At 47.2% G+C, this 24,020-nt stretch overlaps 1 protein-coding gene across 1 annotated transcript in view; it reads right to left on the reverse strand.

The window, feature by feature from the left end:
* The window catches only part of SCML4 (Scm polycomb group protein like 4), a 46,303-nt gene extending 22,666 nt beyond the window's left edge, over nucleotides 1-23,637 (reverse strand). Inside the window, exons 1-4 of the mRNA XM_054821878.1 lie at nucleotides 23,482-23,637; nucleotides 15,258-15,387; nucleotides 12,490-12,690; nucleotides 9,391-9,585 (exon numbers count right to left, since the gene is read on the reverse strand). Coding sequence (XP_054677853.1) covers nucleotides 9,391-9,585; nucleotides 12,490-12,690; nucleotides 15,258-15,387; nucleotides 23,482-23,637 — 682 coding nt within the window. The remainder of the gene's footprint in view (nucleotides 1-9,390; nucleotides 9,586-12,489; nucleotides 12,691-15,257; nucleotides 15,388-23,481) is intronic.
* Between the last annotated feature and the right edge of the window lie 383 nt (nucleotides 23,638-24,020).

Genomic DNA, 24,020 nt, shown 5'->3' on the forward strand with positions numbered 1-24,020 from the left:
TTGTGTTGCAACGGGGAGGTTTTAGTCCTATCTTACAGCATAGGCAAATTGTTTAGGCACTGCACACCCACGAGTGAAGGTGAAGGGATTTAAATGACATAGGGATCAGGCCTTTAGAAAACATCTTCCTTTGGTTTCTTCCTCCTCATTTCAGACCTGCTCCTCCATTCTCTTCCCTTCTCCCTTGCTTTTATGTTACACCAAAGTGTACATCATGAAACGGAGATTTATCAGGGTTGTATAGCTTTGTGTCTTAGCACAGCAATAGTTCTGCACTGGCAGAGGAAGATGGGAGAGGCTGTGATCGATCTTTTCTGTCTCCAGCTTCTAGCAGTACCTAGAGGGGCTTTTCTATCCAGGTAGTTTACAACGTAGTCTGTATGCTTATAAATCAGCATTGATAAAAGTCACAAAAAGCTGTATATAGACTAGAGGAGATGAAAATGACTGTGTTATTTGGAAATTTCAAGGTTATATACTGGGATCCTTTGCAGCTGAAGTACTTAATGCATTTCTGTTCTGCTACCCCCATGATGAATCTCCCTGAATTATACTGCTTAGTACTGGCTTAAAATATTTAACAGCAATTTTTTGTTTGAAAAACAAATAATTTGAGCCACATGAAGTGAGATGTCTAGAGCAAAGTGCAGTAACTGCAAAATAAGCTACGTTTGCCCATTAATAACTAATAATCTCATCCATAAATTAGGTAGAGCACAAATAAAGCATGAGGCTGGGCATGTGTTTATGCATAGGTATAAAATCTTTAATAAAGTCTTTGCTTCATTTTTCCATGCCCACTGCTGCAGCTCAGCTGGACTTTCTGATATTTCTTCTGGGGTTTCCTCTGACATACAAATACAAAATAGCTGGACCCTAAAGTCTTAGCTCCCCTTCACAAATCCTTTCTGTTCCTGCCTTCTCTGCTGCTGCTTCTGATGTCCCTGGCGCATCTCAGTTCCAGCAGCTAGGAACTCACCAATTCCCCTTTCTCGGGTCTTTCTATCCTCTCCTCTCCCCATGATCCCACAGAGCCAGTTTCCCTTCACACCAGTGTGCTGCACTGTGCTGTGCCTCTGGGAAGCTGGGCTTGCCCCGGGACTATATCCCAGGACTCGCCCCCAGCCTCACTACATTTTCCTTAACTGTGGCTTCTCAGCCAAAGTCTAGCAAGCCACTGACACTTTTTTGTTTAAATCACTTCTGTAACCTTATGTCTTCCATGAAGAAACCCACCATAAAGCACCTGATTCCCCAAATGTCCATTTACTGCTTATTTTCGCTGAGAGGTGGGGGCGTATCTCTTGCCCAGCTGCTGGTGGTGCAACTTCTCGCCTTGCACCCTTACCTCTCTCATTGCTACCCGCGGCCAGCACCGTCCCAGCACAAACACCAAACATCACCACCAACAGTTTGCTCCCATTACTCTCTTAATTGCTTTAATCTCCTGCTCTGCACTCATTTTGCCAACAGATGAATGTTCTTCAGGCAGATACTGTGTGTTACTACTTAACGAAAGGCTCTTTGATGTACTCTGTATAATTACAGCAAGCAAATAAATCCTAAGGAGCTCAGGAGCACCATTGGTTAAACAGGGGCAAGACTTTTCAAGAAAAAAATGGATGTTTTATTTCCATGGAACTGGAAATGCCATTGTGTGTGGGTTTCCATTTATTTGGTAGCGAAATGGAAAAGGACAGAGACAAACAGAAGGTAGAGAAAGACAGATAAAGCCGGAAGAGCCTTTTAATCTAAAAGGTTAAAAAAGAGCAACCTGGGGGAGGAGAAAAACTGAGCTGAAAAACTGAAGAACATCCACGCAAAAATCAGTAAAGTCCCCTGAAAAAACATCAGATTCTGCTTTGAAATCTGTCAGATGGAAATAGCTGAAACACAAGACTCGCTTTTCCCCCTTTTCAATTGGCTGTGCTTCTTCCCATGGAGGTGCAAACCCAGGCCCTGCCATAGGCGACACATACAAGGTAGTCCCAGAAGCAAGGGAATGTGCAATGTGATGATGCCACCGGGCTCCCTCATCCAGACTCAGGAAACACAAGCAAGCATCATCTGTCTTCCAAAACATTTCTTCTTTTGTCTTTTACTTAGCAAGTGCTGGCTTTGGTAACTCTCACAGCCCGCCCCCCCCGCCACTGCCATAGCCAGTCTTTCTATTACCCTGGCTGCCACAGCAACCCGGCGGCAAGGAGCTACGCATCTAATTGCCCGCAGCTTTTGTGGGCTATCAGAGCATACACTGACACATTGCATGCGGCTCCCAAGTGGTCCTATCTAACGGGGCTTGAACTGGCACAAGGTAAGGATCCTGAGGATTGTCTTTTCCCCTCTCACCATCTATGAAAAATCTGTTGGGTCATGCTGGCTAATGCACATGGCACTTGGATGGGGAGTAGGTTTTTTCATCATCAGTTCTGGCCTGTGGCCTGCTGATCTGACTGCTTGAAATATGGGTATATTGGATCACAGATATGCGTATCAATATTTAACAAGTTTAGGAATTAAAATCCCTGTTTCAACTTTCATTTAAGCTGTTTAAAATCAAAACCCAGACTCCTAACTTCAGATTTCTCCTAAAGGAATCATATAGCTCTACAGAAAGTCTTTACCAGCTAAGACAAAGTTAAAGCTAAAACTGAAGCTGAAACCGTCACAATCACATGATTTACCTGACCAGGACTCTTTTAGAGTGTCTTGTGCTCCATCCATGTGACTGAGCATGTAAAGCTTGAATTAAATGGTTTACTGCGGGGTATTTTTTTCTGTAGTGGATATGATCTCATCCATCATGCTTCATGCATTTACACCCGTCATTTCATCCACTTTCCTTACGCATATGCTTTGATATGGAAAAAAACCCACTTTTTTTTTTTCCTTCTTTAAACTCCGTTTTATAGCCTAGCTAACTGCCACGGCTGCAGTCCAGGCAATCTCCAGCTCTGCTGGTGCCTGTGCCACGGCTCTGAGCCCATCTTGGGCTGAAGGACAGAAGGGCCTTTAGGCTTCTCCTCATCCACCACTGGGAGCAGAGTGCCTACTCCCATGAGGGGCAGCTTTTGAAAAGGGATGGATTTTCTTGTGCCCCCTCAAGACCATGGAGGTAAAACAGCCCGGCAGAGGGTGGGAAGGAGGATTTCCCTTGGGCTGACCACTGAAGGAATATCAGCTCATAGCTTCATTCCTTTGCATCCACAAGGAGATACAATTTCATAAACTTAAAGGATCACAAAGGGACTCTACCTTCATTTGGGAGTTAACAAACAGTAATCACACAGCTTAAAGGTCAGAAGGGTCAATTTATCCAATTCTGTCAATTCTATAGAGTTCAGGCAAATTATATCACAGATGAATTTCATCTCTCCCATTCATCTCTTATCTTTCTTCCTGCCAGGGCAGGAGTTGCCTGTTAGTGTTTCTTCTGGTCTGGGTGTAAAGGGCCTGAATGCTAAAGCCTCTACTATTACCCTTGTGAAATCAGAAGCACTGCCTGACTTTCTTTCACCCTCCTGCTTTTACTTCCTACCTCTTGTACCATCCTAAACTGTTCCTGTCCCTCCCCAGGTTTCTGATTGACAAGAGAACGTTCAGCTCCAGCTGCAGTTGCCTCTCTTTCTGCTCTTCCACGGAGTTACCACCCTGGACGCCTTGTTTCAGGAAGCCAGTTCTGGGGGTGATGCTCCCGGCTGCAGGCAGGACCTCAATGTGGGGGTACTCGGTGAGATGCCCTGGGGCTGGCTGGGTTGGGTCTGGAGAGGGAGGAGGCACCAGTCCTGCTGATGGATGCACAGACTCATGCATGCATGGAAGGAGGGAGAGAAGAAAAGCCTGCAGCCATCCCACCCTTTCTCTGCTCTACTGCAGGCTCTGCCGTCAATTCAAATGCCCCAAACACCAGACAAACATTTTATATTAGACTTTGCTGTGGCTGGATGGCTTGCACAGTTCCTCTGCTCCCTCTTTAAGAGTGACCTTAATATTTTATTTATTGTTTAAAGGATAATGTTCATGGTAGAGGAATATATGAGGCAATAAATGGCCTTTGCAGGTAATTAAATGCTGAAGAGAGCCAAAGCTATTGATAGCCATAAAAGCCATTTATTCTGAGTGTGCGGACAAGCCAGGAGCACTGTTCCTCATAGCGTGCAACAAGATGAGATTAAACAAGCCATGGTAGTAGAAAGGGGAAAGACAACATTTTTCTTGCCCTCTCAGGGCTTGAAATTTCTGAGCTGGTGTTTATTTGGTGCTTGGAACAGAAAATATTGATTGTAATAATATGTAGTTTTCTATCATGTTATTCTTTTTTGCCTAGCTGTTTTGGAAGGGCTTTGCACATGGTGGCAAGAATTATTGCCCTCCTTGGACAGATGCTCAAACAAAGGCACAGCAGGGAAGGGTGACTTGCCCACACAATCAACAGGAAAGTCTCTGACAAAATCCAGCTCCCAGACTCCTGTCTTGCCTACTAGTCACACTCTTATAGTGCATTGCTATAGCACTTCTCATGCCAGCTTTTCATGTGCTTGTAGGTAGGAAGAGCCCACCTTCCTATATATAGAAGCACTGATGTAGCACAGGGTACCTTGATCTCCCGCTGGACTTCTGCTCCATATGGGGCCCTAACTCCAGCCACTGCCATAAGAAGAGGTGCTGTTCTCCTGTGGACAGTGGGAGGGGACACCATATGGTATCTACACATACAAGTTTGACTTGGGAGAGGAGTAACGCTGGGGACCTTATTCACAGACCTTCCTGTCTTCCCCTCAGTGAGGACGAGGATACCGGGTGGCCACAGGAGTCCTTTGATAAGGAAAGTTTTGCTGCAGCTACTGCTTACATGCAGGCATGCTCTGCGTGGAGCACAGAAATTGTCTAACAGCACAAAATAACCAAAACCTAAGGTTCAGGACAGAAAGAACAAGGAAAGGATTGACTGAAAGGAGAAAGAAGAAGATGTTTGTGAAGGTTGATGTTTCCCACGTAGGCCAGCACCCCATATTTGAAGAGAAACTTTTCTTCAGTTGCTGTGACCACAAGAAGTTTCATAGCAAATATGCTTTCCTTTGAAAAATAAGTCTAAAATTGCATAGGTGTATGTAGGTGCTCCAGAAATGTCCCTTTCCTGTGCACACACCCAAGCCTCTGTTGGCTCAGCATGGGAGGACTAATGAAAGCTGAATGCAGAGGGTGCAGATGGAGGCACTTCACAGGATTCCTGCCCTGTTGGCTTCCCATCCATGTAGCCCTTGACACACTTGACAGCATTTTCTGCAGAGTTAAGCCAGATCTTGCCATCATTTTAGTTCCAACTGCACTACCACTCTCACGGAAAATTCTGGGGTGCAGGTCCAGAGGTGCTTTGAACCCAGGTGCTGTGGGGACAGGTAACATCTGAGGTTTAGCTGTAATGCAGACCTGAAGCCAGGCACTTCCTGAATGAAGTCCTGAGAGTCATCCCACAGCTGCTCCCACAAATTGCTCCCATGAGCCAGAAAGTCCCCTCACAGCTGAGAAACAGCCGTAGGGTATATCCCCAGATGTGCCAAGACAAGGCAGTGAAGCCACTGACGTTGGGAGAGGGGTGGAGCAGTGCCGCTGGGTGCTGGCGTGAGAGGCATTGGCCGGGCAAGCAGACCCCGGGGGCTCAGGTGCAGGGGGAGTGGTGCACAGCCAACAAGGCTCGCTGCAGAAGCAGGTGCTGGGTACAGCCCGGTGAGTGCCTGCTTCTTAGACATGTAAAACATTGTTGTAAGTGATATATGCATATATCAACAAATCCCACCTGGCCTCTACGTAGCCATTAGCATCTGGCAGTTTGCTGTGAGCACTGGTGAATAATGGCTTAGGGGCATGTGCTTTGGGGCAAGGTTAAAAGGTAACTCCTATGTGGTGTAAGTGGATTAATATGACTGGACACGATACCGGCTTCTCCTCTCACTTCTGCCAGTGTAAATCAAGAATAACTGCATCGAAGTCAATACATGTATTAAATTCATTGGTACACAGGGGCTGAAAAGCACATGATTTTAAAAGAAAGAAATCCCGATTACAAGCTGGAGAACAGGAACAATGATAAATGTGGCTGCTTTGCATGGCTTCCTGTGGTGCTTTATTATGGCCCTGCTTCTTCCCCGCATGCTCTATCCCAACAGGTGCCCTTGCAGACCCGTCTGTGAGAACAGCTCCTGCTGTCCTCCTTATTATTGCCACTACAGGGAAACCCCGTCTCTGGTCTGTGTAGCAGAGGTGCCCCCTGTGCTGACCTTGCTGCAGAGAAATGCTGGTTCCTAGGGAGAGGGAAGGAGATTTAGGCAACGCAGCTCTAAACATAGGCTCTATAGCTCAAGCCCCAGTGCCTAAAACTGGAGTTATTCCACTGGTGCCAATGGAGCTGTGTAATACAGCCTAACACAATGAACGGGAATATTATATATCTGCCTGGCTCTGGCTGAGTGCAGCATGAAGGGTGCAAGGCTGTTACTCCAGTTCCTCTGCCACACAGCCATGGACAGACAGCTCCTGAGCTGGGCACCAGTTGCCCTGGGAAAGAGGCAGCTTCTCCCCTCCAAAATTCCCCATTTCAAGGCTTTATGTGGCAGAGTTAATTTCTCCTTCCGTGCCTTCGTGTGCACTCTGGGGCTGAGCAGTAATCTTGTAGATGGGTTTTCCAGACAACTACTTGGCTTCTCTGAAACCAGCCCCCGACTCTCCAGCCTGTATCCTGGGGCCCGCAGTGATGCAGACAGCAGGTTAGCTGGTGAAGCTGCTGAGCTCCCCCCCACCCTCCCCCATGGGCAGGCTTTGGCACAGCAATGCGGGTTCACCAAATTTGGTACACCAGGTCAGCGGTCAGCAGAGTGCTGAAAGTGTCCTCAAATCCTGTCTCACCCCCTTTTGGGGCTGCCAGCTGAGAGAGCCACCTGAGCACTCGGCTGGAAATGGCACTGCTCATCACAGCCACCCTCACTGCGGGGTGGCTCCTCCATCATGTGTCCCACGTCCCCATTTCAACAGGGAAGCACCTGAATCTCTGCAGATCATGCTGACCCACACTGTGGCTCTCTGTCTAGCAGGCCAGTGGCTATCAGACCCTGGGGTGAGCAAGCTGGAGCCTGGTGGGGAAGTTTTAACCTCATGTATAACTACTGCCCTCAGCTATTTCACAGCTCGCATTCTCCACTATCCCACAGTGCTGCTGGTGATGGGGATATAAAAGCCCCAAGAGCCACTGCCTCTTCCCCCATCCCACTCCCAGGCAGAGGGGAGGAGAGCCCAGGCCAGCACTAGCCCTGACTAGCACATGCTGCCAGCCCATGCTGCCTCTGCAGGGCTATTAATTGCCCCCCAGCAGTGGGAGAGCCAGGGAAGAGAAGTCTTCCCTACATCCACGTCTCCTGCCCCTTCCTCAACGGCTGGGCAGAGCCAGTGGGAATGGAGTCAGGGACATCTGCACTGAAATTATGTAGGACGGGAGGTGAGCAGAGCGTAACAGCTACTGGAAAAACTCCGGTTGTGGAGTTGCATTCCTTAACATACAGCCTTGCCATGCAAAAGTAAATGCAAATGTATATGCAAATTAAAATGCAAATGCCAGGCCTCCTGGGCTGCACTCACTCAGTGCTACAGAAATCCCTTGACCTCTCAGAAACATTCAGGTTGCTGCAAATGTCCTAGTCCAGAGGAAAAATAATACTGCTTTTCAATCTGTGTTCCTGCCTTTCCTCCCCTATATGCAAGAGTGGCAGCTGGATTTCTTTGCACAAAAAGGCAATTTCTGCACTGTGTGCCCAGCCTGCTCCCAGCTTTGGTGTGTGAAGCACACACTTAGGGTCTTCCTGGCAAACTAACGATTTGTGGATCATAATTGTGGACATTAAAACACCTTTCTCTCAGCTGCCAGCATGTAGCTACCATTAAACTGGATGCATGACAGACAGTGTGCTCCCCAAGCACCCACGGTGTTGTTAATAGAAGAGAAGGAAAAATAATTTAAGTCAGGAGGAAGCCTGCAGGTGAAGTGGAGGTTCAGGGCCATAACTTTGCATCTTTTTTTTTAAACTAACTTTTGCAATGTCCATAGCAGGACCCCAGGGCACGTTTCTGGCCACCGATCGCAGATAGGGGCTGCAGGCATGTCCTACCTGCATGGGGGCTATGTGGGACCAGCACCCCATCTCCGCATGCTGGGGTGTGGGCAAGAAGGTGTGCCGCCCCCCTGGGAGCCTGGTGCTGCTTGGGGCAGGTGCCCCTCTGGACCACCACCATCCGTGAGTGCATCTGCCCCACGCCACAGCCCCTCCAGGCTTCAGCCCATGTGGTCAAGCACTAAGGCAGGGACCTTGCTGACGCCCACAGGCATTTTAAGGTAGCAGAAATGCTCCTGCAAGTAGCAAAGCCAACCCCTTAGCAGTCACAATTCTCATGTAGGTTTACACTCATGGGTAGAGGTGACAGATCGGGATCCAGACTGAGTGCACTACAGCCAATAACGTTACCTTAGATTTATGCTAACGGCACTGACCCAAAACTGCACGGCTGCGAGCGGCTTTCTCCTCTCGCCTGTTAAGAGGTCCCCTCGAGCAAAGGCAGACCGTGCTGCTTTGCAGATGATCCTTAAAACAAGCAGCCTGCAAGCGGGGAAGCACACGGGTAACGAAGTGCTGGGGCAGTGCAGGGTCAGAGCATACCCATTATGGTGGTGGTTTCCTATTCATGCCATGGTGACACCAAAGTGTGGGCTGGGGTCCATGCGGTCACCCAGCCTCCTACCTCTCACTGCAGCCGACAAGCCAAGGCAGCACACGAACAAAGGGGTCTGGGGAGCGGGGACAGGCAACACCTGATTGGGGTGGCCGGTCCCTGAGACCACTCTGCAGTGGGTCTGCAAGCAGAGGAGGCTTGGTAGCCAGTGGGAATCCTTCAGTATGTAATGTGGTTGAGTTGGATGGAGAAAAAAATTTCCCTTCTTCCTTCCCACCTGCCTGAAACTTGAAGAAAGTTAATCCCTTTGAGGCTTTTACCCCAGGGCCAGGTATACCTGAGGAGGCCAAAAGTTATGGGAGAGAATTGACAGAAACAAGGACAATGGGATCATAAGAGCCTTATTTCCTTAGGAAAAGAGATTAAAGAAACAGAGATATAAAATAATATAAAAATTACCCCTATCACAAATGGGGCTCCTCAACACAGTGGTTCTCACCCAAAAGCCTCCTCTATAGCCACTGGGAAAAATACTGAGAATCAGCCTGCTGCCTCCCTCTGGAAAGGTCCCACAGGGACTTGCAGTTCTCTAGCATTTACAGTACAGGACCAAAAAAAGACAGTCATTTCTTCAGCCCTGTTAAATCTTGAGCCCGAGCTGACCAAACAGCCTACCTGCCTCCATCCGTCTGTTTTCATACACCTCTGGGCTTTCTGACACGGTGTTGTACTGCTGGAAAGGCTGGTTGCTGAAGAGATTGTCACACAAGAGGCTGCGACAGAGCTTCTTCAGGAAGCGCAGGACATACCCGATGCTGTTCACTACCAGCAGGCTCAGGAGATGCTGCTTCCCCTCAAAAGAAGCTGAAACTGGAAAGCAAGCAGGAGCAATTCAATACCAGGGATGCACAGCAGGAGGAAGAATGAGAGCAGGGGAAAATATTTCACACAACTATTTGTATGTCTTAAAGTATTTTACATAATTACCCCACCTGACATACAAAACAAACTGGAGGAGCTTAAGGAGCTGAGTTGGTGTGACCCAGATCACCTTCCCCCTGGAGTGCTGAAAGATGCCGACTGGCATGGCCAGCAGTGCACGGATTTCTAATACATGCATCCGACTGAAAACTGTATTGTATGATTGGAAGGAGGCAATTATGACACCCTGGTCTAAGGAAGGGGTAAGAAAGTCATCTGCCAATGATGGGCTATTAGGCTGACTTCAGCAATGCCCAAGGTTTGAAAAGATAATGGGGAGACAAGAATTAAAGACATGGCTGTGAATGAATAAAAGGTACCAGGGTTGTACTGAAGAGAAGGTTACCAGCTTCATCATGGATCTTTATTTACTGATTTAATTGCATTTATAGGCAAGGGAATGTTGGCAATTGTGGTCTATCCAGAATTTAGTAAAGTATAAGAAATATTTCTTTAAACTGGAAATGATTGCTTATGAATGGTGGGTCAGAAGACAACAAGCTCTGCTGGCGGGAAACCCCAAGCACCAGAGAGGAACTAGCAGTGGTCCATGCTGGCACAAAAAGATTTTCCTAATGCTGTAAGCTAGAAGGCACTATCAATGGAGGAGTGGGAGATTGCACAGAAAGGATTGGCTGATCTTGAGCTCTGCAATAATAAACATGGGTGGAAAAAAATGCTAGAAAGTACACAGCAATTGGTAATTTTTTTGAGGAGGCTCAACATGACCTGATGGGAGGAGAAATGATGGGACAGGCTCACCAGTTGCCCATGAGCCACCAAGGTGATACAGCAATGAGAAAATCAGATACAATTCAAGGAAGTATTGAATAAAGCATTTCCAGGAGAGACATAGGAGTGTCAATTCCACTATATAAAGTCCTGATGAAACCTGAGCTGGATTGATGGGCACCATTCTAGTTATTCAGGCTTCAGAAGGGTGAATTTACACTTGAAGAGGTGCACAGGCAGACCACAGCGATGTTCAGGGAACAGAAAGTTTCCCCGTGGCACTGAAGCCATCACCATCTCTGCTACGTCGGGCTGTGGAAAGACACTTAGCACTTCTTTGACTAATCCCACGATCTTCCTCACAATGCAGAGAGGACCTGAAAGAAACTCTGTACTTCAGCCTGCAGAAATACATCTAAGATTGAACTCAAGGGTGAGAGCAGAGCAATTAAAATTCCTGGACAAAGCTGTCAGGGAATATATTTAGCCAAGAAACAGAAAGGACATAGGTCACAGCCATGAGAGAGGTGGAGGGGTCACAGCAGACCCACCAGGATCAATTGTAGCAGGACACATTCAGGTGTCAGCAGGTTTGTGGGGAGAACTTCATGATGTGGCTGCCTGAACTCCACCACCTGGAAGGTTTTTTTCTAGTCCTACTGCCTACAGTCATTACTAACGAGTAGAAATTGCAATCTCAGGCTTATAGTCTTTGAGATAACTTCAGAGAATTCCTACTGGCCTGAGCTGCTGTAAGGGATCATGCTCCACAGCTGGTTGAGCATCTGTGAGCCAAGCCATGGGAAGATTGGAAAGCACACGACAATATCTGTCTGGGATGCTGCTGGACTGGGAGTCAGCTGCAATCTCGGTGCCACACCATGACTAGGAGGCCATTCACCCCTCCTCAATGATTAGAAGAGTCATGAAGTTGGGAGCAATGTTGACCAGGTGCTTTTAGCTCAGGTACCTGCTCAGAGGATCTGAGATCAAGGGGTTTGGCAGGCTTGGTGCACAATGTGACTCTCCTGCTTGTAATGAAAATCATATACACAGCACAGAAACAGGAAAAAATGAAGTTTTACACTAAATTGCTTCAGTCTCATGTTTCTGTGAACAAATCTGGATCATTCTTAGAGTATTTCTGATGTCCTTTAGGGAAGGCACACCTGTGATTAGAGAGAAGTAGAGGAGAGGGAGGAAGCAGGATTTATATGCTGCACAGCGGGCCAGAGCCTGGGCTCCCACACAAGAGGGTCCCAGTGGCACAGCGGACCTGCTGTGGTCCCTGCAAAACTGATCGGACTTGTGGTCCTTGGCTTCATGTTCGTGCCTGACTCATTGGCAGCAGCTCATTGGAGAGCTTTGTTCCCATATTCTCATCCTTGTTTCATTCCCACTGCATCCCCATGTGCTAAAACAATGTTGTGACACAAAATTCTTGCTGTGATTCAAAGAAAAGTTCATGTTCAGTCTGAAAGCCAGGCCAGGGGATTGAGCGTGGGACATGGGAGTCTCATCAGGACACAGCGAGAAGTGTCACTGTGGGAAGACGAGGAGTTCCTGGGAAGTTTCCTCTGATCTCTGATTCTCTCTGATATATTTGTATGGTCCTGCTGTACAGGGAATTGCCATGGGACTTTTGCAATTCCTACAGCTGAGAGCAGGTTTGGCTCATGAACTGCAGGTGGGGCACACACCAGCAGCTGAACTCTGTGCGAGTTTTCCTTTAGAGCAACACATGGCGGCAACACGTGGCACAAAGCAGGCTTGCAATGCGGCTCGTCCTTGTACGGCTACGTGAAACACAGCTCACAGGCCTGGCTTCAGCACTGTTTCAAAGAGCTAGCCCTATCCCTCCCCTGAATCGCCGCTGCAATACTCTTTATGATATACTTTCATCTGACACCAGGGCAATTCCTGCAGCAGCTCATTTACAAAGGCATAAGTGATGTTCAAAGCCGATGTGATCGGGACAGCTAGGACAGTCAGGACTGGGGATCAGGTTAAGATTTCAAGCACTTCCCAACTGGCCACAAACTCCTTATGAAAATGCTTTACCTGACACCATCTCTCCTCCATAGCCTTGCTTGATGAGCGAGAAGACCGCCTTTTGCTGTAGCGCGCAGTCGATGCAGGCCTGAACAGCCTGCTGCAGGGCTGCAGACGGTCTCTCGGGTCCAAAGTGCTCTGGGAGCTGCTGCACTTTTTTTCTGTCAAGGTACGGCCCCAGGTTCGCTTGTTTGTTGACATAAATGCAGACTGTAGACACAAAATCCCAACAAGTTATTACAAAATGGCCCAGAGAGCATCCTAGCAAATGCTAGCTTTATACATTTCTATTTATTTCACAAGCTCTTCCATTCGGTGGTGAATTGCTGCCATTTGCAATGGTACAGCCAGGCTTCCTTGCACTGATCACCCATTCCCTAGGTGAAGTGAGCTGAGTTTAGGCCTTGCTCAGTGTCACAGGTGAGGATAAGCTACATGCAAGTAAAGAAGCTCCTGTGTGTGCCTGGCGTCTGCTCTCTTGCAGGCTACCTTGTCTGTGCAGCTGGCAACCTGAAAAAATGCCCAGGGAGTACAGGACAGTGACTAGCAGGGGTGACCTTAGAGCAATGGGTAAACTCCAGCCTGAGGTGTGTTTTGGGTTTGTTTTTTTTTCTCTACGTGTTTTTAGACTGGTTCATTGAGAGGCCCTCTGAGAAGCCCTGCTCTGAGGTGAGTTTTGGTTCCTTGCTGCTTCTGACCTTAATACAGCTGTAATGTCTGGAGGGTTATGCTGCACTGAGCTGCACAGTGCGATGGCAGAGACTCTGGTCTTTGGGAGCTTCCTGACCCTCCGTGTCCAACCCAGCACCCTGCAAACTGCATTGCCTCGAGGGAAACTACATCATGTGTGGTGCTAAATCCCCATTTGGGACCACGGCCACACGACCGTGCCGCCCAGGGGGTCTGTGAGGGATGCCCCAGCCTCTCCACAGCCAAGCCCTGCATGCCTCCTCTCATATGCCGTTGCCTGCAAAGGTAGTTTTTCTACATGTCATCAGGCCTGATGGCAATAGCCAAAAAATCAGTCTTCTCTTGCTAGCATGAACTTATTTTAAGCTTGGCTGAGACTAACAGCGTCTTGGAGGAAGCGGAGATAACGCTGTGGTAACTAAGGGCGACTAACACACAGCCTAAAGTCAGGCTAAAGTGAGACATATTATAATAGCTGGCTGAGTGTGCTCGAGCTGTCATCTCTCAGACAATATAACATTATCCTCTGACAGAAATCAGATATGTGACAAAAAAAACATCAAGCGGAGTGGAGGACATGATGACAGCTGTGTAAAGCTGGAAATAATTTACAGTTTGCATCACCATAATGAAAATCTAGTGTGACTGTCACAGCGCACTCTGCTACCCCTTCTCTCACTGAACAGCAGAAGGGGCTCAAGCAGTATATCCTGGGTAAACCGGAGGATAATAGCAATCATACTTATTATTACATAGCACTTTACACCTTCCAAGTGCCAAACAAACAAAGGGATAACGCGCCGAAAGACAGCAGCAGCACACATTAATTGCAGGGCACTGTCAGGGTGCAGCTTTCCCAGCGTGCCAACGTGCCAAACCTCACTGAATCGGCAGGATGTGGCTTCTGCCGTGGCAAGCCACTGTTTTTTTCTGGGGCTTGGCTACGGGAGGGACTCTGCAGCTTGCAGGCAGTGAGTGTGCTGGGTCCCTCGCAAGGAAGCGGAGGCCTCTATGCTCCTTTCAGTGCAGATAGGGAGGTAAAAGTTGGCTTAAGCCTGCCTCTACCTTCTGCAAACCCTGCTCTGGTGGGAGCCTACAAGCACCGTTGGGAAGGTGCTGGGAGAAAAGGTGTCAGTGGCATGGGGATGGGCAGATGGAGGTGCAGAGCACCACATTCGCAGAGCCCAAAATGATCCACAGGGCCTCCTCCTCTGTGGCCACCCCAGCGATCTGGTGGGGTTGGTGGACTATGCTTCTCTGTCCCCCTCCAAGCAGCACCAGGCACACTTCTCAGGGCAGTGCTATGAAACGTCGCTCAGTTGGTATTTGCCAAGCGCTTTGCAGTCTTCACATGTGAAGGGATAAATGAGAATAAAATATATTATTATCGTTATCGTTGCTACGTTTAGTATCGTTCTGCTACCAGAGCAGATGGGAAACTTCTCCTCTGTGCATCCCAGCTAAGAAATAATGGGATTTATGTGTTGTGTTTAGATTCTAATGTTATCTAATCCATTTCTCTGCTGAAATCTCAGGGTAAATCAACTGTCTTGTTGATTTTCTTCTCATTTACATCAGTTTAAAAGCATTGACCTATGTTACTTCTGGTAACAAAGCAAAAAGTAGAATAAGGCTGTGTTTTCCCTGACTACAGTCAGAAATGACCAGGTCTGCTGCTGTGATAAGGCTCTGGGGTTTATGTGCTGGTAGCCAGGCTACAGTCAGACCATGGCTCCTCCGTCCTTCTTCTCCCCACAGCTGTAACAGATGCTTCATGTTCACACCGGGGTTTAGCCTGGTGATTGCAACACATTTGAGGGGGTCAATGTTGGGTATAAAATGGTAGCATTCATGGGATGTTGATACCTGCATTTCAAGAGGAATGGATCTGACATCTCCACTAAACTTGACACATGGCAGTCAAAATATAGTCTTGCAGGACATCTCTGTTCTTTGTCACTGGTTGCCAGTCTAATCTGCAAACACCCTATTTTCATGAGCTCCGCCTGTTCTGGAAAGCACAGCATCTGGCTGTCAGCCCGTGGTTCTGCTCACCCCTTGGCCCAGGAGCAGTGGAGGCTGGGTACCTGTGAGAGCCTGTGGGGTGGCTGAGTTGGGTATCGTAGCTGCATCCTGGGGAATTGAACTAATATCCGGTTCCGGCGTGCTTCTCGGCGGAGAGATTGCTAAGGGAGTCATCAGGACACGAGACTTCAGCTGCAAAAAATAACCAATTCGGTAATAATGAAAGTATACACAAGATATTCCCATTTTATTCTGTGTATGTCACTCCCCATGAACTCCCACTCATTAGCAATCTGCCATTGCATCACTTTCTCCAGGCCAGGAGCATCCGTTCTGCTCCCGGGAGGAAACTGGAGCCTGAAAACTGATTTGCAGCAGACAGCAATGCCTTAAGTTACAGGATGCAAATATTATGCCACCCACCGGGTAGTTATTTACACCTGAGCAAATTGGGTCTAACACTTTAACAAATCAGTGCAATGGCATTTTACGACCCATTTCATGTGGGTGTAAACAATTCTCCACAACTCAGAAACACGGGGTCTTTAGCTACATCATAATTTAGGGCCAAATTCTGCTCTTGGCTACAGGGGTGTAAATCTTATGTAAATCCAGTGGCACCAGGAGGCTACTTCAGGCTGACACCCATGTAAATAAGCTCAGACCGTGGTCCATAGTGTGTTATTACCAGGTAGTAAATACAAACTGCTGCACTGTTGCACCCAGTAATCTTCATGACCTGCAGCCCAGCTTGGAGAAGTGAAACACGACGGGAATTTATGGTGCAATATCACAACGTCTTTACGCTGCTGGTGCCTGGCAATGTCTCACCAGTCAAGTGATGATCAGGTCCTCATAATTATAAAGGGCTGATGTAATGGATGTGACCTGAAGGTACCACTCTTGCTTTTCCTTTGGCTACGAAGGGAAGTGAGGAGAAAGCAGAGAGCCAAGCACGCAGCTGGCCGGTTTATATCTTTGCATATACTACACTGAGCTGTTCTTCTGGCAGGTGATTTTGTTGTTGGTGTTCAGTGGCCAAAGGTAAAAATGCTATAAGTGACAAGCGTAAGAATGAAAAGGAGTTGTTAGCCCTGTTAAATGTGCAGAGTATTGCTTCTCTCACAGCTTATGCCCAAGTTGGAAATAATGTACAAAGTATATTTTAGGTAGAAATGAAGCCAGACCACTACCTACAAAACAAACCTTGAGCAAATCCTGGTGGAGAGTAGAAATCACTTTGGATTAAGATTCATGTTATCCATGATTATGATTACAACTGTCTAAAATAATGGTCACTGTTTCAGTGTAACGGTAAAAACAGAAAGCTGGGGAAGGGAGAGGGAAGGCTGTTGGACTTAGTGCCATCCAAGTGAGTTTTTAATCATTAAACCTTTGGGAGTTTGGATCATTCCCTGGTTACTGGTTTATCCCAGCAAGGGCTTCTCGAAGAGAGAAATCAGGGTCTTTCTTGCTTTCAGTATCATGGTAGCCTGTGCTGGGGTGGTACCCACCAAAATAAACAAAAAGGCCATATTTGTTGAGATGGGTGTAATTTTTGGCTGTTAGATCTCCATCAAGCCCTTCCTGAACTTGCTCCTTTATGCAACCTAGAGTTTCCTTCAGAGCAGCCTCTGTGGAAAGATGGACACTATAAGCCTGGATGGAAATAAGAGCTGGCTCCTCATCCAGGCATGGTCCCCTGCAGGGCACTGTTCAGTGCCTGGGGCAGGGTCTGTACCCCACCTGTCTCAGAAGTGCCAGGCACCACCTCCACATGATGCTTTGGCTTTCCCACCCCTGGGATGGGCTAAATCCCTTTGGATTTAGCCTGAACAAGGGAGAAAATGTTCAATAAGTGAATCTAAGACAAACTATGGATTTGACCTCCTGTCGTATGGCAACTGTAGGGGACTAGGGACCCTGAGCTGGCCCCTGGCTAATGCCAGTCCTCACCTGCCTGTGTTGCCCTGTTTTTACAGGATTGCCTTGCCATCGGATTGGGGTCAGGAAAGACCAGTGGCAAAGTGTTGTCAGTTTGTTTTCCCAGCAACTAAAATAAATGGGAGGAAAACGGCATTTCAAAAATCAAAGTCCTGATCAAGTTTGGGGTTTATCCCATGTGGGAAGGCGAGAAGCAGCAAGGTTTGGGTTTTTTCTGTAGCAACATGCCGATGACACATTTTTCTATGGTGCAGTAGGCTGGCACTGTGAAACTTTGAGTAGCCCTTATGATAGGCTTATGGGCTCGCTTTTGATCATACACATATGTGCATACATAATAAACACATGTATACATATGTATGTTTTTAAGTAGATATACACAGGTATACAAGTATATATATACACACGTTTATATAGATAAATACATATGTATTTGTGTCTATATGTATAGATGCATATATAGTTATGCAATTGCACATGCACACATCCATATAGATAGTATTGTGGAGACAGCACACTTAATAACTTCTGTTTCACTTGCGTGTTGGCTCCTTATCCCTCTTACTGGCTCACAGCCCAGTGGCCCCAAACACAGGCGCACGAGTCCCCTCTCCAGCCCTTGAGCCCTGTGCACTGTCTGAGCGCGCGTGACCCCACCTGCACCATCAGCCCGGTGGAGGTGGGACAGTGCCCAGTAGACCTCTTTTCTCTGCCTGTTCCCTGGCTCTTGTAGGCCCAGGCAGGCTTATGTTCAAGAGCAAATAAACAGAGGGCAAGACGTGTAAACTCTGTAGCTTGGAAGCCCCTTCTTGGCAGTTTGCTGTTGCAGCGAACAGTTTACTGCAAACTTAATTGGAACAGTATGTGCTCTACAGCCTCTGGATACAGATAAATGCCATTTTATTAGGGGTAGCAGAAAATGCGCCTTCATTACATCAAAATAAAACAATGCTTGATTACAAGAGACAGTACACTAGCAAACACGGCTTAAATACCTCCTGGCCACCAAAACCCTGAGTAGTCCCTGAATATCACTAAGTGTAAATCTCAAAGTATTCCATTTAAAGATGTCTTTTCTTGGACTGATTCTTCTCCATCAAAAAGCCAACCCAACCAGCCAGCTGACTGACTGAGAGCTTGGCAGTAGAAAGCACATATGCATGAAAGTGAAAAAAAGTGGTGAAGAAGAGAGAAAGAGAGAGAGAAAAGGAGACAGAGAAAATCTGTCAGAGCACTTTGGGAAATCCTCACAGTAAGGCATTCGAATCAGCTTTTGAATATCAAATGTCATAAGTTTTAATATGCACAGTATGAGATATAAAAGGCAATGGTTGCTTTAAAACAAAATGTACAACCAATGCCCCCACTCTTATGGACCTTCTACCATGGAAAAGAGATCAGAGGAAGCTGATCAGGTATTTAGGGTAGGAAATAAATGTTTCTACTTCACCAAAGTCACAGTGCATTAGATGCAGAGAGAGTGTGGGCTTTTGTGCCATTGCAGGCATGTCTGAGTATGGCTGCGGATGGGGAGGACCCTGTTCAGTCCTAGAGTTTCTGTTACGGTCTGCATACCTCTCTGGAGAGGTCAGGATTCATCTAGCTGGTGTTTCTGTCATCTCACACCAAAAAAAGTGAAAGAGGGGGAAGAACATGTCCCAGATAGGTTGCTTTTTTTGCCTCTGCCAGCTTGTATAATAAAATACACAAGAAAGAAACAAGATGAACCATGATGCAAACTTTCCCTGTGTTTTTCTTAAACCACTTAGATGATAAGTCCTCATCTTTATAGCCCCTAGTTCCCGTGTACCGGTTGTCCCTTGTCCTGATAAAACTTTTGCTAGAAAAGGCTGGGGTTCACTCCATCCCCCAGGCCTGTGTCCCCAGCGAGGAGGGTACAGGCACCTCCTGGCCACAAGAGCTTTTGCTGCTGGAAAGAAAACCACCTCCAACCCCTGCAGATGTGCACCAGGGAGAGTGGCTGAGCCAGCCTGATCCTGCCATGCGGGTTTCTGATGGCTGGGCAGAAAGGTGCCGTTAAACCCGCACCAGGGAAGCACAAAGCTTCCAAGTACACGCTTTGAGGTCCTTAGCTGCATATCCCATGCTCCCTGTGCATTTGGCTGCGGGTGAGGAGGCTCAGCATGAGGCAAGTCCGGGCTCAGGTCAGTCACTGGGGCAGAGAGGGGTCAGTGCTGTGCTGGCAAAGGCAAAACACAGCCCAAGGCCTTTCCCACCTTTTCTCCTTGTGTCATGCAATATCTTTCTTCCACACAGCAAATGATGCAGGGGAGTCTGCACGCAGACTCCCACATCCCCTAAGTTTTTGGCAGTGAACGAGGCAGGTAACCGTAAGAGGAGCATATGCAACCTTGAAATCCAAGGCTGTATCACAGGACAGGTGAATAATCAGGGCACTTTAAGATTATCTTTGTAATCTCAGTCCCAGTGTGTCCGAATCCTGACTGCTTATTTGGGAATGATGTGGTGGTCTCTGCTGCAGCGCTGCTCCACGCGCATGTTGCTCCGATGTCCTCTAACACCATGAATCCCCCCAGATGCTAACAAAGCTTTTCCTCGTACGGGCCTTCTAGGCAGCTCTTCGGGGCTACCCTTCATTTACAGCCAGAGAAATAAAACCAATCCATCTAGTAGCCTCCCCTGGGCTGCCAGAATAGACTTTTTCCTTGGGATTTTGACAGTCAGAAAGAATATTGTATTTAGGGAAAATGTAGCATTTTATGGCCAATAGCTCCACATCAGGTACAAAACAGCTTTTGGAAAAACAGCTGATGAAATTTTATAACCAAAGCTGTGAAAAAATAAACAGGATAGTGGGGAAGAGGACTTTGCTTAGTGGTGAAGCATGATGAAATGTCATTTCAGGAAGACACAGATATTTGCTTTAATATCAATGAAAACAGGCAATGGGTCATATGGCTATAAAGAGCAAGTGATTAAAAATGTCTGTTATTCACATCTCGGTCAAAATAAATTTAAATCTACGCTGTAAATTCCTAGTTTGCTAAAAATTCAGAAGTATTTTTCCATCTGTTCTGTAATAATTCAGCTATCTGCTTGCTATAAAGAATTTGGTTGTCTGCCATTTGGGCAGGGAGTCTTTTTTTTTTTTTTTTTAATGCATTTAAGTCTCATGGTATCTGAAAGTCATACAATTAGTGAGCTAATTAAATCAAGCTAGAGTTCCCCATCAAAAAATGTAATCTTTGCCTCGCACTGGGGAAGTGTTTTTGATGGAGAGGGGTTCGCTTCAGCTAGGTGCACAGCGTACAAAGGTGCCTCACAGAAAACATCGATTCAGTGTACAAATCCTATAGCACCAATAAAGAGTGCCAGGCCAGATGCCACGGATGCTACAGCTCATGAGTATCAGCTCCAGAAACTTAAGCCGTCGGTTATAAAAGGATGCCTTTTTACTCTCCATCACTCACCAAGACATAACATCATCCCAGATTCACTGCCAAAGGGGGATGCTGTCACATCCCCGCTAAGTCCCTGGGGATGGGGAGAGGTGTATGCAGTACCCAACCGGGGGAAAAGCTTCCCTTCGGAAGAAGAGGGGGCAAAAGCAATCAAGTGCTTGGCCACCTAGGTCTGAAGCGCAATGTTACTGCAGCATTTTAGGAAATTTAAGTCTCCCTTTTCTCTTCTCCCGCTTACAAATATGTGGTGATTGGTGAAAGGCTTTTTCACAGGTGGATGGGTGCATTTGGGGTGGAACAGAACATACTCCCCAGCATTATTTTTTTTGTCAAATTACAAATCAAATGTAAATGCAGGAGTAAGAAATGGGAATCAGTAAGACAAGCAGGGGCAGAAGGGATGGGGTCTGCCAGAACTCTGCATACAAAGTGATTGCAGTATTTGGCAAATCACTTAATCATCTCAGGGACTCAGTTTCACCACATCTCCAAAGTATTATTATCGCAGATTTGGACGGCTTTGATCTAAAGAGCCTAGAAGTGACCCAGCTTTACTGATAATAATTTATTACTTTTAATAAATAAAGTAGAATAAATATAATAAATAATAAACTTGTAATAACAAGTACTTCAAGTAAAACAATTCAGATGTTTCTGTCCCAGAGTTTTAACCTAATGCTGAAGTGAAAAATAGTAAGTATTTCCCTATTCTACATTTTACAAAACACTAGAGTATTTGCGCCAGTCTTAGCTGGCACATGCAGCTCTATTTTGGACTACCACTATAAAATTCTGTGGTAATCACAGGAGGGACACCTGAGCCTGCTGCCAGGTTGGCTCTGCTTGGCTGCTGTTGTTATACAGAATCATAGAATCACAGAATCGTTTAGGTTGGAAAAGACCTTTAAGATCATTGAGTCCAACTGTTAACCTAGCACTGCCAAGTCCACCACTAAACCATGTCCCTAAGCACCACATCTACGTGTCTTTTAAATACCTCCTGGGATGGTGGCTCAACCACTCCCCTGGGCAGCCTGGTCCAGAAGTTGTTCCTAATACCCAATCTAAGCCCCCCCTTGGTGCAGCTTGAGGCCATTTCCTCTGGTCCTGTTGCTTGTTACTTGGGAGAAGAGACCCACACCCACCTGGCTACAACCTCCTTTTAGGTAGCTGTAGAGAGTGATAAGGTCTCCCCTCAGCCTCCTTTTCTCCAGGCTAAACAACCCCAGTTCCCTCAGCCGCTCCTCATAACACTTATGCTCTAGACCCTTCACCAGCTCGTTGCTCTTCTCTGGACATGCTCCAGCACCTCAGTGTCTTTCTTTAGTGAGGGGCCCAGAACTGGATTAATGTTGCCAAAGTTAAGGCTTTTCAGAAGAAATGGGAAATTGCAGCTGGAACTGCTTCTTAGCCATGCAAGGTCTGTTTCAGCACACACCGAAATACTTCCCCATAGCAGACAGAGGTATGGATGAAGTAGGGAGAGCATGGAGAGACAACGGGAGAAGGCAGAAGATGAGGAGAAAGCATTAAGGGCTGAGGTACTGATGCCTACTGCAGTAGGTGTTTCACAGGGGGATGCAGAGGAGTAGGAGATTCTGGAAATGGGGTGCAGAGGGGTGGTGAGGAGGGCTTGCCAGGAAAAGAGAGAGGAGGGAGAATGGATGTTGGAGGATGGGAGGAAGAAGAAGGTCTGGCAGGAGGTGAAAAGGAGGAAAGGACAACAATAGGGGTAGTCTGCTCTAGATAAAGCCCAAACCCGAGGAGCCGAGACATTTGGTCCCTGTGCCTGGAGCTCGGCTGGCAGCACTGTGCATGGAGTCTTGCTGCCTCCCATGAACTCGGAGAGACCCAGGGGAGAACTGGGCAACACCCGGGTCGGGACTGTCTCCAGGGAAGGCCGGGGCAGGCCCGGTGCATGCACCGCTTGTGTTACTTGCTGTTCTGTTTTGACATCAGGAACTTAACCAGCCGTTCATTTCTAACAGTCAGCAATTTCCCCTCCTTGTGTAACAGACTGCATGTTTGTACCCGTTCCCATTAAAAACAAGGAACAGGCACAGCAAACATGTACGGTGCCCCTCCCTGGCTGCGGACAGAGATGGAGACAATAATGGAGCGACCTACTGGCATGAAGACCTCTCACTACAATGTGGCTCATTTTCACTCCCCAGAATAAATTCCCCTCCCCTCAGCATCACAGTCCCATTTTCACCTGGCCCAAGGCTTAGCAGTGGCCCGGCTCCTGCTGGTGCTGAGCCCACAGAGTGGGGGTACGTTGGGAGAGCCCCAGCCCGCCAACAGCACATGAAGGGCTTCAGGCACTCAGGGTTTCTTTCCTTTCTAGCCCTGCCTCCCTTCCAGGGTCACATTGAGATCTGGGCATGATTTTCCTCCAAAGTGAGCAGACAAATAACCAAAACTGCCTTTCCCTCAGTAAGTGAAATCTCATTGCTTTCTAAAATGTCCCCCTTTTTTTCCCCCCTTTGGAAATTACCTTTATTTTCTCCTTTTATTCCCACTCCCCCATATTCCTTTCCTTTTCCTTTCATTTTCTTTCATTTCTAATCACTTTTAGTGAGAGAAAAGAAAAAAGTGACAAATGAGAGGGAAACACTTCCCAGAAGGTGCGCAGCCATCTCACACAACACTGTGGGAGACAAGTTATTTTCAAACAACACAAATTAAAATAACCGTAAGCTTAAAAAAAAAAAAAATAGATTCCATCTATTTTTCACCAGCTCAGGTAGAGAAATCAGCTTTTCTTACTTTTTCGGCATTGCTCTGCCCCACGCTTGCACAACTTTTCCTCCATTCCTGCATTTCACCTGAGATTCTAGGAGAAAATGTAGTAACACCAGCAGGAGCTGGAGAAAGAGTGTGAAAATCACGTATCTACCTTGTACCCGGGTTTTCTCCCTCTCTTCTTTGGGATCTTCACGACTGGCAAAGCACTGGCTGGTGCTGAGTAGAGGTTGTGAACGGCCATTTTGATGGGCGCGGGCTGGAGCGGGGGCCGCCCTCGCTTCCTCCCTGCCATTCTGGGGGACTGCATCTCTCCGGGGGCCAGGTTGGCGGGCAGGCACGGCAGGTGGCTCATCTGTCCCACGGCTGCCGATCAACCAGAAGGGAGAGAAAAGAGGGGAAAAAAAAAAGAGCTTTTAATTTATTTTTCAGTTCAGGTTTTTCATCCAAAGGTAGTTTTCTCATGCTGTCATTTTCCCCATTACCATCAGTCATAAAGCAGCAAGAAATATGCCACACATGTGGAGTCCTGGGTGGGATTCACCTGACCGCAAGCTGGCTCAGCTTCTCCAAAGTGGGACAAAACCCTTGTCATGCCCGTTTCTCTCCGCTGACCACAACTACAGTTCAGGGAGCCAGCTCAGGAGGCGAGGTCTCTATTGCAGATGTCTAACGGGTGAATCCCACAACAGC

This window comes from Grus americana, chromosome 3, assembly GCF_028858705.1.
Source record: "Grus americana isolate bGruAme1 chromosome 3, bGruAme1.mat, whole genome shotgun sequence".
NCBI lineage: Eukaryota > Metazoa > Chordata > Aves > Gruiformes > Gruidae > Grus > Grus americana.